This window comes from Anopheles nili, chromosome 2, assembly GCF_943737925.1.
Source record: "Anopheles nili chromosome 2, idAnoNiliSN_F5_01, whole genome shotgun sequence".
Taxonomy (NCBI): Eukaryota; Metazoa; Arthropoda; class Insecta; order Diptera; family Culicidae; genus Anopheles; species Anopheles nili.
The window spans coordinates 465001-483321 of NC_071291.1; the positions used below are offsets into that span (position 1 = coordinate 465001).

An 18321-nucleotide genomic window follows, 5' to 3' on the forward strand; every position below is an offset into this window, starting at 1 on the left:
AATATGTTGCTGCATTATGGGCCCTGGTTTCTAAGTAAAGGTAGCAAACCATTTTTGTTAACACATAGCAACCAACGTAACCATGGTAACCAAAATAAGAAATATGCATTGGCATTACCAACGCGAAGTCGTATTAATTTACAACGTCTTCAGTTTATCTGCAATGAATTTCAAATCAACTCTAGTAGACCCTCAATTAATAAAGGCTCGATATCGCGATATTTAAACAAAAGCACTGACCCCGACATAATATTAACGGAATGTTCGCCACCTCCGAGGGAATATTCTCCTACGTTTTGTCTGGCCCGTGCAAAGACATGCGTATCTAAATTGGGTACTACTTGACGGACGAGTTTATCATCCTGTTGATTTTGAGGCATGTGACGCACTACAAGTTGATAATAATGATTTTCTACGCTCTTGTGGAAGTCGAGGGCAAATTTATGTTCAGCATCCGAGAGACGTTTGGCGCTGTCCGGTCGGTGTGATTCGGCATCTAGCACGTGTGAGGTATATGCTTCCAATTTTTGTAACCTGCATCGCAGATAGCTTGCAACTATGTATCGGATTCGTTCAACTTCCATGCGATGTACCATGTAAAGCAAATCGTTTTTGTTTGCGGTGGCCAAATTTTCTTCCATATGCACCAACTGTATCATTATCATTTCGACTAGAACATCCTGGTAAGGAAGAAGGTCTGGGGAAAATTTTTCGTTTATCCAGGCACGCTGAAGTGATTCCAATACCTGTTTTACATGAATGATAACGTAATTAGCAAATTGAATTGAATTTATTCTTATTCCTTACCTCTTGTGGGGACATTTGTATCTCCTCTACATCTTGCTCATTAACATCCTCGATGTCTGTGTATCTCGGGAAAGCAGCATCAATGCCGTTTTCGGATTGATGTGCGGAATCTAAAAAACCATTTTCCATTATACTATATATAAGAATCCTACTCAGTTGGAAGCCGCAAAAATTGCTAGCTGCAAAAGTGGCGTCGCGCCATTCGATGACAACTTGAGAATTGTCAAAACAACGATCAAACGTCAAATTGTTAGCCCAATACTTTCGCCGGAGGTGGTGCTCTTAATTTAAGCGAATCATAATATTTATTCGTTTGATCAGTAGTTCTAACGTAGTTTATCGTTCTCAATTATCGTCTTGTACCGGATTTATCATACAGCTTCCAGTTTCCTGAGACGATGTCGAGCCTAACATTGCAAAGCGTGTTCCGTATAGTCGTAGAAAATGTGCTGAATCGGTGGACAGCCTTGCGGCTTGCTGTAGAGCATGGCATGGGAGGACCACTTGGCTTAAATGTAAGTATTTTAATAGATTATTGTTAACTTAGCTTAAGGTTTAATAGTAGTTTACCTTTTAGACGGCCATAGAGTTGATTGACTATATAACATCGTACTGCACAGAAAATAAAAATGTAGACACAATTGACTTACGGGAAGTGTTGGAAGAGATAATGGATCAGGAGTTTGAAACTATCTGTGAAGATGATTCAACGCAAGGTCTGCATAAAAAACCTCGTGTGTATGAAATACTAAGTTTTACTTCTTTTTACAGAGATTAGTGCTGTTTTAATGAAATACCTAAAAATGCTAAAGGAAGGCAAAGAGGAAATGGTGAAAGCTGAAATCGGCATGATGAGTCCATGCGATATGTGGATAGTTAGCGGGGCGAAGATTAAATACCAACGAATGGATGATAGTAGCGAAAGCGAAGAAGACGATAACGATCAAGAGGATATGGAAGTAGAGCCGGTTGCTGATGGTTCTGGAACTGCGGCTATTAATCCAAGTACTGGAGGTTCAAGTACGAGGTTTATCGAAGAGAGCATTGATCCCGGTTGGACACAAGTTCGGGGCAGACGGCGTCGCTAGAGGGAGACTTGAAATAGGGTGCGTGAATGAACATATTGTAAATAAACAGTAACTGAACAAACTTAATTTGGCACGATTGCTGAGCCTGTTGCATGACATTAGATGGGGCCTTGAATTGGCAATGATGGCAGCACGGAACTAAGTCAGTGAGCTGTCATTGGGCTAATAAAGACGGTATTAAAATTAGTTCAACAGCAAAACAAATTGTGTAAATTTGTGTCGCACCGTGAATAGAATTTGTTTAAACTTTCTCTTATCGAATAGAAATTACTTTATGCTACTATATCGAAGCTCGTGAGATAACACGGGGTATGCGATAGAAAACATCCCCAATCAATAATAAAGGTTTACAGCAAAGGTGGATTATGTTGTGAGCTCGCACAGCCAGTCGAACATCATGTCCTGGCCAAATTCTTGGTCATCAACGCAACCGCCAGGTTTGGCTCCTGGATATCCGCCACCAATGCCAAGTACTCAAACAGTTCCAGCATCGGCACCCGTGCCCAATTACGGCGTTAGTTCCGACCAGTACAATCAATGGCAGTGGCAACAGTATCAACAGCAATATGCCCAATGGTATGCTCTGTATGGGGAGAAATATGCACAGCAGACAGGAAGCACTCTTCCGCCTGTAGCCTCTCCCATGCCGCAGACCATGCCCAGTGTAATACATAATCCTTACCTATCGGCACCTCCTGCTGTATCAACATTTACTTCAATAAGCATGACTGCACCTCCGCCGCCTTCAGAGCCCCATCCTGATGAGTTAAAGTTAATGAAAAGTAAAACATCGACCATTGGATGTGGATGTCCCTGCGTATAAACATATCTTAATTTTAATGCCAATTGGGTGTTCGTTCTAGATCGTCAAAAACCACCCTTACCAGAGGAGAAAAGTGCGGAAGAGATCGCCTTCGACGTGCAATTTCGAAAGTGGGAAGAGGAATTCGAAACATGGAAACGTACAAATATTAACCACCCAGATAAAGCAGCTTACACAGAGTATGAGCAAAAATATGAAGATCAACGTAAAAAACTTCTAGATCATCGTGAGCAATTGAGGCGCAAGCGAATCGGACAGACAGTTGGTACCCACAGCGGTGTGAAAGAATCCATGGCAGTTACTTTGATGCAACCTCCACCGCCGCCTCCGTCGCAAGCTACACAAGCAGGGATATCAAATTTGGAAGTAATGAATAATGGAAGTAGAGAAGCAAACATTTCGGGAAAGGAAAAAACTCGCCAAAATATAGACAATGCAGTGAATAATTTGCATTTGCAAAATGTATTTAATTATCCTGCAAATGGTGGGATACCGGGGCTGGATCTCATAACAGAGAGTCCACCGGTACCCAAGAAAGCCAGAATAGATGAAAATGTAATCAATTTAGTGGACGATGAAGCAGAAGCTCCTCCTAATGTGGATAAACCATGTACAGATAACATGATCAGTTCTTTGCTGAATGATCCAAACGTGAATGCTTTGCTTCAGTTAGTAGGAAAAACGATTTCTGGAAACGGTCAGAATGTTAACATTGGCGGCACAGCTAATTCTTTAGTTGCTGCTTTGGCCCAACTAACAAACAACACCAACTTGGGAAATCAAAACAATACGCAACAAAGCTCTGTTAAAAGTCCAAATTGTACGGCCGCAGGAAATGGAGTACAAACGAATGTGTCCAGATTGGTGGATACTTGCAGCGAAGGTACAAACATCAAATCATCTAAAGAGTCACAAAGTTGCAATATAACTCAAAGGTCGGCGGAAAGTAGCTTGCAATATTTCAATCCACGTGTTCCTCCACCACCGTTAGATATTGATCTTTCTCGGCCACCACCTTCGATACGGCCGAGCAGCAAGTCCAATCGGGAACAGTTTGATAAAAAAACCGAACAGCTACAGGAAAATGGTTCGTTCAACGGGAGATATTCTATAGAGGGAACGCCTTTGCCGAAGATACCACGGTTCGATCGACCACCGCCTCCACTGGCAACTAGAGCAGCAGAAGAATATGAAATAGACCCAGAATTAGGACGTCCCGTAGCTGTGCCGAAACCCGATTGGATGACAGAAGAAGAATATCAGGAAATATACGATCGTTTCGAGCACGTGCAAAGTTTCGATGAGAGGAAAAACAAAATGGAGTTTGCCATTCAAATGCTGAAGCAACACAAAGCTCGCGAAGGGATGCTACCACCTGAAGAACAGGCCGGAAGTAATCAAACTCGTATTAGTATGCCCAAACCTTTGGTCAAGACAGAAGAGAAAATTAAATCCACAGAAGATTTTTTTCAGCCACAACAAGTGTTTGATTATTCCAACTGTAGGAATATGACAGAAGTCGGTCATAAAATGGTTGCTGGACGAATCATTGATTATGATCATCGGGGAGTAAGTCAGAATAACGCAAACATTAATAATCGTTTCGTAAACCGGCGGCAAGGATTTCGTCATATGGATAAGAATAAAAATCTTCCTGAAGAAGGTAATTGCAATGACTAATTGAAAGTCGTACGGATTTTATTTCACGCTCAATACTTGGTACTGTATACTTACAGGAAATGAAAACGGCTTAGTATCAAGCACTCATCGTTTCGATTATAATCATTCGAGAGTAGGAAATGTATCGAATATTGCTTCTGCGGATCCAGCACAGCTACGCCAAAAATGGCAATTATCAAATCATCCTCCGTCGACTGATCGGTCTGTGTCAGGTATTGAGAAGCTTGCACAGATGCACCTTAATCCTAATCCAGACGAAAGCAATCCAAATTATCCGAGCAAATTTCTTCTCATGAATGATAATCGTCCTAACTGTCTTAGTACCAAACGAGGCAAACGACCATCTTCAATACGAAAGCAGAAACTGAAACAAATTCAACAACAGAAAAGCAATAGCATTTTGCCAGCTAACATATGTAAACAGGAAATGGTGTTAGCTCTAGAAGATTTAAGCTCGGATGATGGAAATGAGGAAAATACAACAAACGAAGATCACAATATCCAAAAAGGTACACCACTAGTAAAACAAGAGCCAACCGATGAGCGACCTGAATCAGAAGTGTCATCGTTGTCTTCGCAAAATGCATATGGGTCACAGATGGTTGATATCGACGATCTCTTGCTTCCACCAGGGCGGTATTCACGTCCATCCAGAATATGTTTGCTGATCCGGGGTTTGCCGGGCAGCGGGAAATCGTATTTGGCACGGCTTATTAAAAATAAGGAGCAAAGCTTTAGTTCCTCGCCTCGGGTGTTGAGTCTCGACGATTACTTTTTAGTCGATAAAGAGAATGAAGAGATAGACGAAGTGACTGGAAAGAAGGTCAAATCGACACATTCGCTATATGAATTTGACAAAGACATGGAGGATATTTATATACAGAATTTGATCAAGGCTTTCAAGAGAACTATATCAGAACGATTGTTTAACTTTGTGATTGTGGATTGCTGTAACCACCAGTTAGAGATTTACTGCGAATTTCATAACTATGCCAGAAGCAATGGATTCAAGGTAATGTGAAAGTGATTGGTTATAATCTTAGTTCAGACTACTTGACTTCTAGCCAAGTATTATTTACTATTAAGCAGTGTTTCAGGATAAGATTGTTTGTTTCCTTATACCGCAACGTTAATTTTCACAGGTGTACACGTGTACAATGCAAACAGATGTAGAGGATTGTGCAAGACAAAATATTCATGGTCGAACTGCAGCAGAGATTCAAGTGTATGCCGATGATTGGGCAATGGCACCCGATGAGCATGTGCAAATAAATTTTAGCTCTCTGTTTGTGTCAGAAATCGAAAACTTGTCGGACACCAACACTACTATAGTGGATATGGAGCTGGCTGCACCGGAAGAAGAGTCGATTGCAGAAAAAAATGTCCATCAATTTGAGCATGTAAAAAATATGGTTTTTCACTTATACGCATAAGCAACATCATCGTGAAATAAAATTTAATTTCTATTACGTACAATGTATATATTTACAGGTAAATACAGCTCTCAATGAATCCAACGAAGACTGTCCGGAGGTTATTGCTGAGGTAAGATATTGTACATTTCAGCCAACCAATTCTGCAAACAAATTTTGATATACATTGAATAGCATTTTCATTATTTTTGATATTATGACGAGGTTATCAGATTTAAACCTTTTTACTCTTCAAATGCATATTTTTGTAATTGCTTTAATATAACAGATTTATAATAGGGACAAGTAAAGAATTGATATTTATGTCAACGGAACGTTGAATTACATCTAATGATGAGAATAATGCCGATTGTTTTACTGGGTGCCTGGGATTTGCTGATTTCCTTCCCCACATATATGTTGACGTCGTTGGACTAATTCTTTAACATATGGATTTGCCATTTGCGCCATAATGACATGGTTTTTTTCTTAAAATTATCACTGGTAAATAAAATGGCATATAGTCTGAGTTGTTCGCGAGTAAATGGGACCACGACGCCAGTGAGCAGAACTTAGGTTGGTATTGATTGTATTGCTTGCATATTTATTGTATTTAAGTAATGTTAATTCCTATTCATTTGAAGCATTATTAAACGTAATTTCTTTCAAAACTGGATATTTTCTTTCCTCAGAATGATTTGAGTGTTATTTAAGGTGCGTAAAGGATTAAAATCATTGGTATGAATCAGGTTTGTTTTGTTTGATTTTTGTTACAGCAAAACTTGATGGAATCAGTAAACCCCTAAAACGACAGCCAACTCTGGAGGACTATTTGCAGCTGGACAGTGATCTCGAAGATGATGACGAATGCAGGGATAGCGTGGAAGGTTGTCGAAAGAAAAAACGTGTGCGTTGGGCCGACATCGAGGAACAAAAGGCGCAGAAAAAAATGCGAGATCTAGGTTTTGTTGTTGGTGCGACGAATTGGTCTCGAATGATGGATCCGACTGAGGGTAGCAGTGCGCTTACCCAGACGAGATACATAGCAAGGGAGCGAAAACAGTCCTAATGCAGACACTACTATATAACGCAAGAAGAAAGTAAATGAAATCTAACCGTTATAAGTAGAGTAGGAAACCTTACGTATGCTTATCGATATAAGGAATCGCGTAATGGTGGTGCAACTGTTTACTATATAACATTTATTAGTAAGGAATGCAATTGAGCCAGCTTTTCATGTTTTATGACCACTACATGGAACAATCTTTGCTTGATGAAGTTTTCTAGAGAATTAATTCATTGGATGGATGAATTGTTCATCGTAATTCATTGTGCATAGACACCTAAGAAAGGATGGTACTATGACAAATTATATAGGATAACTTTTGGAGGCAATGTGTAATATACGACTTTAGTGTAGAGATAATGTTTCTAAAATTGCAGTTTAATTATTGTAATGCAAATATAACTGAAAACCCTAATGAAGCTTGAGATATACTTATAATTATTCACAAGTCCGAAACAACGCCTGTCGTGGGATAAAAGCCTAAATTTCAGCCAGTTGAAATTGTACGAGCACGATTAAGTAGCTCATTATCGTTGCAATCATCTGAAAAGTAATATACGAGCAGTATACATGAGTGAACAATAGGCTTTATTTATGTAGCTAATATTTTTCTACTTACTGAAAACATTAAAGAGTAATCTACGGTGTACAAACCACAGTTGCTAATTTCGAAATCCTGATGCAACAGCTCGATAGTAAACGATTCAATCTATAAAAAAGATGTATTAGAGATCAAAACAATATTTTTCGGATGAAGTAGTACGCACAATTCTTTCGACTTTAACGCTTGAATCTGTTTGGTGGAATTCGTTCAATAGAATACCAGTTTCTTGAGCCTGGAATGGAAAGAAACAACGGCCAATAATCATGTTCCTGTTCGCAGGGAATTTTTTATACCTCCACACCTGTGCTGTAATATCAGAGCAAGCCGACACAATGTAGTAGAATTGAACTGCTTCGAAGGCAGCAAACAGTATAGAGGTCATGTATGCTGCAACGGGCACATTAATGCCACTGTTAATATCTTGTACGATTGATGTATAAACGTAGAATATCTGCGCCAATGGAACCGATGAACAACGTAAAAACAAACATTCAAATCTAACCATTAATTTTCGCAATATAACAATGCGTACTTCTGTTATTATAATTATAAAATGAACGAGTAATAAGCACACCATTGGAGGGCTTATAAGATGCACGATGTTTTTGCCATTGGTGGTGAGTAAATGATACGCGCGTATCGTAATGTTCAAATCTGACGTTGACACATTTATTTTTTGTTCCGTTGTATAACCATCCTTACGATTGGAATGAGTTTGGTTTCTCATGTTGCGATTAAGCAACCCATAAAATGTTCACAAACCCCCAATAACGATACAATTACGTTGGTGAATATGGCGCTTTGCCAAACTGCGAATATGTTAAGTATCCAACAAATGGCTGACAGGTGCCTGTTCAAATTGAAGAACTGCCCACAATAGGTTACGAATACCACACAGATGGTAGTATCAAAGATAAGTATTTTTATAGTTTGCTGAATAATTTTGTTGCTTGTGTTCTGCAGCATCCATTCGTTATTATGATTGATATCATGAAATAGCTTAACAAGATCGTTCAAAATATCACGAAGCATTGTTCTCGCAGGCAATAGGCGTAGATAAACACACAATAGAGTGATGTAGTGCAAGGCGCACTGCATCCATACAAGATAATGAACGAGCGTAAGATTGGGACAAGGAATAACCAGTACAAGATTAAAGTAGATTAATGGATAAATACAGATAAATGCTAAAGCAAGAACATATGACCAAACAGTGAGCAGGGTATTTTGTAAAAACATATTAAATCGCCCAACAGTGCCTAATGGCAGAAATCCCACCAATTGTGCAGTGCGATAATGAATTTTGAGAATTAATAGCGCCAAGTAATCGAAACTCATTATATTGCGGTCAAACATCCACTTCAAGACTGTTGTATCGAGAAGAAAAATATGTGTCGTAGGTATGGTTCGTTGTTATTTTTGAAGTAGTTCATTATTTAAGCAAATACGAATAAATAAGTAGAACTGAATAAATAAGTAGAACCAGTATTTGCTTACCTCAGAAATAATAATAAGAAACTGATATAATGTTATCAACACTAGAGGGAAGTTGTAGAACTTGGTGACGTTTTGAATGCACTCTGTGAGGGCATTATGTTGAATACGAAGAATGCGTAACTGGCGGTATATATGATTACAAATAAACTGTTGCTCACTGTCTGCGCGGTTCCATCGCTGTGTAGCATAGCCTATTTGTCGCTGACTATCGATGATAAACCGCAAGCGTTTATTGATGAGGCGAAAAAGAAAAGAGCTCCATACTACGGCGGCTAGAATAATGTTCGATATTGCTACGAGCTGCATAACGGCAATACAGTTGCAGCAAAAAGCAAGCAAATACTTCAGACCGAGATCCTGTTTTAGCCAAATATATGTACCGTACCATGTGCACGATTGTAAAACATCGATTGCAAGCGCTTTGATCAATAACCTTCGTCCAACTTTAGAGTCGCTGTTGCGCACGGTACTGTAGGTGTAATCGAGTATGGTTTGTGACTTTTCCATGAGATCATTGAAAACTCGTAGCAAAGCTGAAGGATCAAGTAGCACTTGCAGGTAGAGTATTATAATAATTATATAATTAAGCGTAAATTGTAGCGCTATAAGAACGTAGCTTATAGAAATGATAGACAAATATAAATTCCGTAATATTACAGTGCATGCGCATGGATATATCACAATAAAAAGAAGTGCTAATGCTCGACAGCACCAAAGGCGTGGTAGAGAAGGTTTCAAAATAAACTTCTCCAACGACAGTGGTAAAATTCCATACAGTTGCGCAAAACACTTGAAGACTATAAGAACTGCATTCGTAATAGAGACATCACACGGCATGTTGAAGCATGTCTAGCAAACTACCAATAACAGCTGACCGACCGCGAACAAGAATACGTACTCACTCGAGGAATTCTACAGTAAGTAATTATTGTAATGGAAAGAATGTTTTCTCCATGGAGCCTTCCGAATGAATGATGAGCTGTCAGAACTCTTTGGTTGCATAATTAATTCAATATGATCCTACCTATGGGCATTCCTACCAATATACATTTTCATTGCAAGTGTGTTTCAAACGATTGAACGCATGTGTTCGGTTTTCGTAAAATTACGCATTTAAAACGTCTTGTTTATATTGTAGTACATGCATTTAGAAAAGGCATTTAAAACATATACAAGTGACAAAGTTCATGGGAATCCGACAACACGTCTCTGTAAGATAATCTGTTGGTGACTTTGGATTGTCGCTTAACTGCGTAAAAACAGTCTTTGAATTAGCTTCACTAAATCCAAGAATAATACAAAAAGAACATCTTGATGAATTAAATATTGAGAAACGTTTGCTATATTAATATCATACGATAATGATAATACAATATCCAACATACTTCAACGCTTTTCCAATATTGATAACTCGTACCATATGGCAGCTGATGCATGCTAAAGATTCGGATAGTCCAATCGACTACGAAGGTACGGGAAGCATTGCATTATTTATTAAACATTCCACCGTGCACTATCTACATTTTTATTGTGCTTGATGCTGGTTTCATATTGGTATCAATTGGTTAAAGAACGTAGTTTTGGTGTTTCACGATCGTCGGTATCGTTCTATTCGAAGATTTCCCATTTAATAATCGAAACGAGATGAGCTCTAACATAGGGTTCTCATTTACCGAAAAGTTTTTCATACGGCTTCTTATGGTTTGCGGACTATTACCATTTCGTTTAAATACCACAACAAATCGATTCGTGGAAAGTAGACGACATTTTTGGGCCAGTATTTTGCTGACAGTACTATATATTTTGTTTGCTCCATGGATATTTTGGAGTTCAGTAAGCAAAGGATCACATCCGAAGGGCTCATTGAATAGTTACATGATAGCTGTGCAGTTTGTGTTTATGTATATCGTTGTAATAATATCACGTATAGAAGCGGTGATTTGTCGTCAAATGCTATGCAAGCTATTAAATTCGCTTTTTGCTCTTCGTGAACAAGCATCACAACAGTCAGGTGATTTGAAATTCCATGGTCGTCTGGCGAGCAGCCTATGGATAAAAGTGATAATATTTGATTTGGGAATGATGATCTTATGTGCATGTTTCTTCCCTATACATGGCTCCGAAAACACATTATTTGAACAAGTGGGGTTCGCACTGATTGGGTTTATAAATCTGTTGTTAGTGAGTAGTATGAATGTCGTCATCAACTTTCTTTTGATCGTGCTGCATATCGCTTTAAACATCTTTAGTGCCATTAACGCACATGATCAAGAGCATGCGCATGATCTGAAAGCCTCAAAAAATACCGTGCGGCTGTATCTAATGCATACGGAAACGACCGTTGTCGTTCAAAGTATCATTGATGTCGTTAGCAAACCTTTGTTGCTGCTAAACATTTGGTACTTCTTCATCATTGTGTTTTCGGTAACTTTTGCGAATGTTGGTGGTGTTCGGAAGTGTTCGATAAAGTAGTGAATTTTTTTAGGTTTTTTATACATACACCCGGATAGTTCAGGACGTTCAAGCTTGCGCGGAGGGAACTATTCAAAATATCATAAACCCAATTTCGTTCTTTTTGAGTGAGGTAGCTCAAGTTTATTTCATGGTATCTGCTTCGACAATGTTCACGCATCATGCACGGCAGATTATTTCTTGTGTTAGCTGCTACACGGGGCGGATTGCAGATTATTTCCATGATCAAACGGTACGATACACCTGCGTATAGCAATGGCTTCAAATCCGATAGATCAGTGTTGTGTACGAATGTCTGCCTTGTTCGTTTGTCTTACAGATTGAACTACTTACTATTGAATATCTAGGACGAGATCATGCTCTTCGCGTAAGAGGTCTGTTCGCGATAGACAATACGATGTTGTTCTCTGTGAGTACGCTATTTAAAATCTAGAAAAACAGAACCAAATGAGAGTTAATTTGTTTTGTAGATCGTTGCTAGCACCACGAGCTACATGATTATTTTAGTACAATATTATCTACAGGAATGAATGAGACATCTTCGTATCGTTCTACATTATGGATCATGTACCATCGTACAATCGAAGAGTATTCTACCGCCGCGTGCATTAAATATGTAAGTTTGATGGTTCATAGTGTTATTTGTTCTGCACAGTCTTAGCCGAGCTACGCTTAGTTGTGCAGTAATCAACAATGAGTGCATGGGGATGGCTGATTCTTGTAGAAAGGGTAGCTTCGAAATTTATTTTCGTAATTTTACCAATGAATTTTGATGGTAGGAACATGCGTTTTACTAAAGGAATAAACTGTTTGATCATCAGCGTAGTGTCTGTGGTGTTGTATGCTATCGTCGCTCCAATGGTCTGCATGATTATATACTCGTCAAACTACAGTTCTGATCATCAGATAAACAACTTTTTGTTGGTGGTTCAGTTAACTTTTGTCTACTTCTTCATATTGGCAACAAAAATAATATTTATTTGGAAAAAAGATGCACTGCGTGTTGTCTTGAACGAAATGTTTGCCCTGAAGAACCTTTTAGAAAGCACCTTGGACTGTTCCATGATGGAATATAAATTTTACTCGCTATTTTATTTAAAAGTTGTTGTTATAGATTGTGTGATGCAACTTCTACCATTGTATGAATGTGAAGAAGGTATTTTCAAAAGTTCAAATATAGTTCGGTCCGTTGGCTCGTTGCTGTTCTTTTTCATGATGTACTTAATTGCGATGATCGAGAACTTTATTCTGCTAAGCTTGCTAATATGCGCGGTAATGCAAGAGATGATAAATAAGATTGTGAAAAGGTTGCTTCGGTGTCAAACTTCGAGAAATAACTTACGCAGAGCTGCTCAGCGAAGGGCAGAAAACGCAGCTTCCACAATGTTGCAAATGTATATGCTTCATTGTAAAAACATTTTAATTGAAAAGAAATTTATGAACGCTTTAAACTTTTCTGTAATGATGCTGACTGGATGGTATTTTTTTATGATAGTATATTCGGTAAGATCTTTTGTCGAAAACAACTAACGTTGGAGCGATGATAAATTGGGATTTTGCATTATTATCGCAGATATATTACACCTATATAACTGCTTTGGAAACATTCCAAAGAAGTTTAGGATCGAATGATATTAAAGAATATTTAAATCCAATGATGTTCGTTGTATATCAATGTATACAATTGTATCTACTTGTGTTAGTTCCTACAGTATGTACGGAACGAGCCAAAAGGATGATCGGTTTATTGAACGTAATTAGCGTTAGTCACCACCATTGCCCAGTTCCAGAACGATTGGTAAGCAGTTGAAGGTTATTGCCGTTCTATAGCAGTACATGAACATTGCAATATCGTTACAGCTAGAAACACTGATGGTAGACTGCATGCAGCAGAATTATTCAATAAGTAACTACGGGATGTATGTTTTGAACAGGAGTCTTTTATTTGGGGTAAGAACTCTAGTAGAGCTGCTTTGCTTGGTGAATGTAGGATGTCCTGCTAGCAACTTAGTAATGCAAACCATTGTTACAGATGATAGCAACCATGACGAGTTATTTGATTATTCTTATACAGTTCCATATTCAGAAATATGAGTAAAATGATTAGATGGTTTAATGATTTGTAGACGAGCACAGCTGTTGTGCTCTTACATGACGAGCGAGTATAATGGTGGCTGTCACAAATTCCTGTTCTTATTGATGAATACTAAATAAATAACGTGATGTATGCGACGAAAAGAGAAAATGGTGGTTTTTTACGAATGAAGAACCATTTTGCATGTTAAAATGAGTACCAAGAAGTGGTCTGAACTAATCGAAAGGCTCCTTTTTTATATTCTACTAGCATGTGGTACACTTCCTCTAAGATTCGATGCTATTAGACAACGTTTCTTTTACGGACGCTGTAATTTGATTTACTGTTTTATAGTGACGGTTTCATTCGCATTTTGCACACCTGCTCTTTTGTTGTCCATATATTTTTACGTGCATGATGATTTTGTACCCATCGCCAGTTTTCTGATAGCAATTCAGCTATGTTTCATATACTTCTTTATAATCATCGTTAACATTAAAATGGTATGCAACGCGGAAAGTCTACTCGCTACATTGAATACCGTGTTTGCGTTGCGAAATATTGTGTCATTCCAAAATTGTAAACACATTGATTCGTATAAGAAGTATATCAAGTTTCTGTTCTTGAAAGTTGTAATTGTTGATATGGTGCTGTTGATGCTTTCGTTAGTGATGTTTTACGTACTGAATGATGTATTGCCTAGTAAAGGCGAAATGTCGGTGGGGCTTGCATTTTCTTTTTTTCGGTACATCATTGCGTCGCTGGTTAATTTATACCTGGTGGTACTGATGACAATGATTCATATCCAAAGTTCAATTAATATTCAGCTTATGAGTTGCACTCGAAAGACAGAATCTCCCAAATGCATAGACATGACACTTCACCACGTGTATATGATGCATTGTTCAAACGCACAACTTGAGAAGCAATTTATGTTCGTGATGAATTTGCCAGTTATGTTACTAAATTGTTGGTATTTTTTAATGATCGTCATATCGGTAAATATCCCTACACTAGCAGGCAAAAACCATTACAAGAAACTAATATTGCACTATTTCATACTGCCAGGTATACTATTTATACACTTCTACGATGCGTGAGATACAAAATGGTTTGAGCTTGGATGATATCATAAAATACTTGAATCCTGTGACATTTTTAGTATATCTCTGCGCTCAACTGTACTACATGCTGGCAGTTCCTTCACTGTACACCGACCGATCAAAGAAGATGTTGCCTGTTCTTAACAAACTAAGCAAATGCTACCGAGGGCATGGGACCGAGCAGCTGGTATGATTGAAATTATTATGATGAGTAAGATCTATAAGCTGAAATAATATTTTACAGTTGGAACTGATAACTTTGGATTGCATGCACCGAGACTACAATATAAGCAATTACGACATGTATGAAATCAACCGAGGGCTATTATTTTCTGTAAGCACAAAACGTAGTAATGCAGTAATCTAATAATTATGTGCTTATTCTAACTTGTTACTATTTTATTCTCAGATAATAACTACAGTTTCGAGCTATGTGATTATACTGGTACAATTTCATATTCAAGAATACAACTAAAAGTAGTAACGATTCGTTGAAGTGACCAAGAAAAAAGATTTAAAAAACTGGTAGAACACGACCATGTACTAAATCGTGATTCATATTGTTCGCAACAGCTAACCAAAACAATTATTTTGAAATCATACAACTTTTTTCTATTATGTGACTGCATTTTTTGGCGCAAGTTGTGGTTTTGAATTATTGTTGTTGGTATGTTAGCATGAGCCAAGTGAACAAAAACAACGCATTCTATTGAAACTTTCAACCAGGATGATGATATCATCAAAAAAATCCGCTGCACAAATATAATACGAGATACGAGGTAGAGCAAGAGTATTGTTGATTTCGGATGATGTCACTCGATGAGTAAAAATGGTACCATCTAAGAGATGCTTTACCCAACATCGTGTTAGTCATAAGTGGCATACTAATGACAGCAATTTTATTGTTTATTCGCTTTCTAAAATGGTTTGCAACTTATAAAACGTGTTACGGCGAGATGCGCACAATGACGCGAGTAATGACAAAGTCTTATTCCTAACGCAATGCAATACGCCTACTAATCGCGTAATAAGCACAAGAACTGCTACCACTTTTGATTAATCATGTTTTAATAAAAATCACATTATACACTTTAGCAATGTTTTTGTATGATTATCGAGATTCTAAAATATTTCTTAGGAATCAAAGCGCTACAAACTCATGCTGGAAGCTAGTATCATTTCCCTCGCTTAAGGCCGTGGTAAGAACCACAGTTTGAATTGTTCTCGTAAACGATAATTTCAAGCAACGTCTTAAATGGAAAGCCGCTATGGTTTGTAATTGTAAGGCATGTTTCTCGGTCATCTACCGGATTTCAAACGGCATATCTTCTATTATAGAAACATTGTAGTTAGTTTCGATAAAATTCCACCCCGTAACTAACGGCAAAGTATCGTTTGCAACCTGATGTGCTAAAGGCATGCGTAATATCCTGAGAGTTGTGAGATTGCCTATCGAATAGCGCCGTTTTATTTTACCATCGACGTTCAGATTACACACTAGAAATGGTTCATTTGGCATATATATAGTAGAGTAAATGGGAACCGGGCGAGACTGGCTTACTTGAAGAAGAAGCATATGATGGTTAAAACAGATAGGCCTAAGACTTTCCAAGAGGAAGCGAACCGAAACGCCGAATTACACTCGTCCTGATCACATTGGCTACAGAACACTTCACGCATGGTGTTTAGCTTAAATTGGCCATCACAAACGTTCTGCGCCTTGTAGATGCAACCTTTAACAATGGTGGCTTTCCTGGTTTCGGATTCTTCGACCCGCATATGAAAGCACTTGTAGTCGGTGGAGGGAAAAGTGGCAGTATTAGGTTTTAACAGCAATAAAGCTGCAACCGACGCGCTAGTAGTGAGTAGACCACACTCAGTGTATTCGGGTATCTTTTCTTTGTCCTTGTCGGAGTTTGTGTCCGTGGATAAAACGAGTTCTGTTCCTTGCATACAGCGCAGGGATTGGGCAGCTGAAAAAAGGTGGAACAGATGTGCTTAAATCAAAGAAGACATTCACTGCTAGACTAAAATCTACCGTGCAGGCTGGCCAGAAAGAAAAACGCGCTCAAAAGTAGTAGTTTCATTGTGGGAATATTGCTTTCACCTTTAATTTTTGACGCTTTAACAAATGATCTCAGCGACGCGAACTTTACAACGCTATAGTCAAACCACAAATAGAAACGCGTTCACAGCAGCCAATACGAGCGGTTGTTTTTTTCCAGTGGTGACTTCAAAATACCAGAGCGTGACGCATGCTATCATACTATAGTGTGGTAGACAAGGACAGTACGATCAATGAAGAAACGAATCAATGCGTGCTAAAGTTAATTTTGATCAGAGATTCAATATCACCTGAACTATAATCGAAATATTGTGGTTCATTCGTTCGTAATTTGTAGGGACAACTCATATATATATATATATATATATATATATATATATATATATATATATATATATATATATATATATATATATATATATATATATATATATATATATATACATATTATACACATAATGTAATGATTGAAATTATTTTTGCTAAATTCGAAAAAAAAATAAACGGGAGAAAAAAGAGTGAGAAGAAGAGTGAGAAAATTTTTTGCGCATGCGACTCACAGACATCAAGGGTCCGGGTTTCACTCGTTATTAGCGTTCCCAACGACTGGTACACACTCTGTCTGTTTTTAATGATGTTTAAGGGTAAGATTGCTTTCTGTAGGCTCAGCCAAAAACAAAAAGCAAAACAATTTTTCTACAAGATTATGTTAAAGCAAAACTTCGTTTATGTTCAAAAAAACAATATCAACATTTTTTTCGTTTTATATGCTCCAAATCATAACTAGCGGGAGCCGCTCACGAAGACTTTAGAATGCATGGTAAATTTGAAATATTTTAATACATATTGTGACAAAATTTAGCTTTGATCAAAATAGCGTCTGTTTATATAAATGTGGGTAAATCATTTCACTTTTTGAAAGAAGCGTAAATTGTAGTTTTGAAGTTATCATGAAGTTGTATGAGCCATGCTTTAGATTAATGAATTTTATTTTCTAACGTTTATTCTTTGCTAGATGTATGTAAAGAAGTTGTCTCCAACTGTAAGTCATGTTTTTTGAACAAGCTGCTACGTGTGTATTGCACTGAACGACAGTTGACATCATCTTCATTTCGTTATCGTTGGGAGAAGGGTGGTTATTTTTTCTATATGGACTCTGCATACCTCATTGTTAAGCCAATACATCACAAAGAAATTTCATGGATATGGAAGCCTGGATGCATACATTTAATAACATTTTCATAGTAAAATCTAAACAAAATCTTCTTTGGTTATTGGTTTTTAATTTCTTTCATTAGAGTTTAAATTAAATTCATTTTTGGAAACACATGGGGAATAAAGCTACAGCAGCCAGTTATGTTTATTAGAAAACCTTTTGTAGCATTCCAATCGTCAGTACTCCCACTATAAGGAATATACTCGCCCTGATGCTACCGGTCGAATTACAACCATCAGAATTGTTGCACCATCGGCAACCTATTTGGGCGCCAACACGAGGCTCTCCCTGGCATACATCTACTGTATCGAAAGAACACCCTCGTGAGCGCATGATTTGATTCGAGCTGCTTTCTATTAACAACTCGAAACACTGGAAACTCTCCGACTGGATGGTCTGAAATGTGGGTTTGAA

General features: G+C 37.9%; 7 protein-coding genes across 7 annotated transcripts in view; 4 read left to right on the plus strand and 3 right to left on the minus strand.

Moving 5' to 3' along the window:
- Nucleotides 1-994, minus strand: part of LOC128730289 (DNA replication complex GINS protein SLD5) — a 1019-nt gene extending 25 nt beyond the window's left edge. Inside the window, exons 1-2 of the mRNA XM_053823328.1 lie at nt 808-994; nt 1-746 (exon numbers count right to left, since the gene is read on the minus strand). The exon at nt 1-746 is cut by the window's left edge and continues 25 nt beyond it. Coding sequence (XP_053679303.1) covers nt 171-746; nt 808-936 — 705 coding nt within the window. The 5' untranslated portion in view covers nt 937-994 and the 3' untranslated portion in view covers nt 1-170. The remainder of the gene's footprint in view (nt 747-807) is intronic.
- Nucleotides 1-1955, plus strand: part of LOC128730290 (uncharacterized) — a 4153-nt gene extending 2198 nt beyond the window's left edge. The window contains exons 2-4 of the mRNA XM_053823329.1: nt 1187-1322; nt 1385-1523; nt 1579-1955. Of these exons, the coding sequence (XP_053679304.1) occupies nt 1206-1322; nt 1385-1523; nt 1579-1895 (573 nt within the window). The 5' untranslated portion in view covers nt 1187-1205 and the 3' untranslated portion in view covers nt 1896-1955. The remainder of the gene's footprint in view (nt 1-1186; nt 1323-1384; nt 1524-1578) is intronic.
- On the plus strand, nt 1922-7282 carry LOC128721110 (uncharacterized). Its single transcript, XM_053814831.1, has 8 exons — nt 1922-1932; nt 2241-2677; nt 2759-4381; nt 4455-5410; nt 5541-5798; nt 5890-5943; nt 6335-6386; nt 6587-7282. Exons 1-8 carry the CDS (start codon nt 1922-1924, stop codon nt 6877-6879), a joined length of 3684 nt encoding a protein of 1227 aa, XP_053670806.1. The 3' UTR covers nt 6880-7282.
- Nucleotides 7283-7356: 74 nt separating this feature from the next.
- LOC128721116 (gustatory receptor for bitter taste 66a-like) lies at nt 7357-8207 on the minus strand. Its single transcript, XM_053814839.1, has 5 exons — nt 8013-8207; nt 7782-7931; nt 7644-7712; nt 7496-7585; nt 7357-7419 (listed from the first exon to the last, which is right to left on the minus strand). The coding sequence occupies exons 1-5, from the start codon at nt 8205-8207 to the stop codon at nt 7357-7359; spliced, it is 567 nt and encodes a 188-aa protein (XP_053670814.1).
- A 2414-nt stretch (nt 8208-10621) lies between these two features.
- Nucleotides 10622-12348, plus strand: LOC128721126 (uncharacterized). Its single transcript, XM_053814849.1, is given in 5 exon segments — nt 10622-11401; nt 11463-11681; nt 11769-11858; nt 11904-12065; nt 12343-12348. Coding segments are annotated over 5 exon segments (1257 nt in total).
- A 385-nt stretch (nt 12349-12733) lies between these two features.
- Nucleotides 12734-13547, plus strand: LOC128721127 (gustatory and pheromone receptor 32a-like). Its single transcript, XM_053814850.1, has 4 exons — nt 12734-12952; nt 13023-13247; nt 13310-13399; nt 13482-13547. Exons 1-4 carry the CDS (start codon nt 12734-12736, stop codon nt 13545-13547), a joined length of 600 nt encoding a protein of 199 aa, XP_053670825.1.
- Nucleotides 13548-15480: 1933 nt separating this feature from the next.
- LOC128731251 (uncharacterized) lies at nt 15481-16786 on the minus strand. The gene is made up of 3 exons (XM_053824357.1): nt 16665-16786; nt 16188-16599; nt 15481-16123 (listed from the first exon to the last, which is right to left on the minus strand). The coding sequence occupies exons 1-3, from the start codon at nt 16711-16713 to the stop codon at nt 16117-16119; spliced, it is 468 nt and encodes a 155-aa protein (XP_053680332.1). The 5' UTR covers nt 16714-16786; the 3' UTR covers nt 15481-16116.
- Between the last annotated feature and the right edge of the window lie 1535 nt (nt 16787-18321).

Coding starts and splice junctions, on each gene's coding strand:
- LOC128721110 (XM_053814831.1), top strand. Junction 2,678..2,758: donor TGAGTTAAAGTTAATGAAAA/GTAAAACATCGA, acceptor TGTTCGTTCTAG/ATCGTCAAAAACCACCCTTA. Junction 6,387..6,586: donor CGCCAGTGAGCAGAACTTAG/GTTGGTATTGAT, acceptor TTTTTGTTACAG/CAAAACTTGATGGAATCAGT.
- LOC128721116 (XM_053814839.1), bottom strand. CDS start 8,207: ATGAGAAACCAAACTCATTCCAATCGTAAGGATGGTTATACAACGGAA. Junction 7,713..7,781: donor GCTCTGATATTACAGCACAG/GTGTGGAGGTAT, acceptor TTTCCATTCCAG/GCTCAAGAAACTGGTATTCT. Junction 7,420..7,495: donor ATTACTCTTTAATGTTTTCA/GTAAGTAGAAAA, acceptor ATTACTTTTCAG/ATGATTGCAACGATAATGAG.
- LOC128721127 (XM_053814850.1), top strand. CDS start 12,734: ATGATAAATAAGATTGTGAAAAGGTTGCTTCGGTGTCAAACTTCGAGA. Junction 12,953..13,022: donor TTTTTATGATAGTATATTCG/GTAAGATCTTTT, acceptor TTATTATCGCAG/ATATATTACACCTATATAAC. Junction 13,248..13,309: donor GCCCAGTTCCAGAACGATTG/GTAAGCAGTTGA, acceptor ATATCGTTACAG/CTAGAAACACTGATGGTAGA.
- LOC128731251 (XM_053824357.1), bottom strand. CDS start 16,713: ATGAAACTACTACTTTTGAGCGCGTTTTTCTTTCTGGCCAGCCTGCAC. Junction 16,600..16,664: donor CTTTCTGGCCAGCCTGCACG/GTAGATTTTAGT, acceptor ACCTTTTTTCAG/CTGCCCAATCCCTGCGCTGT.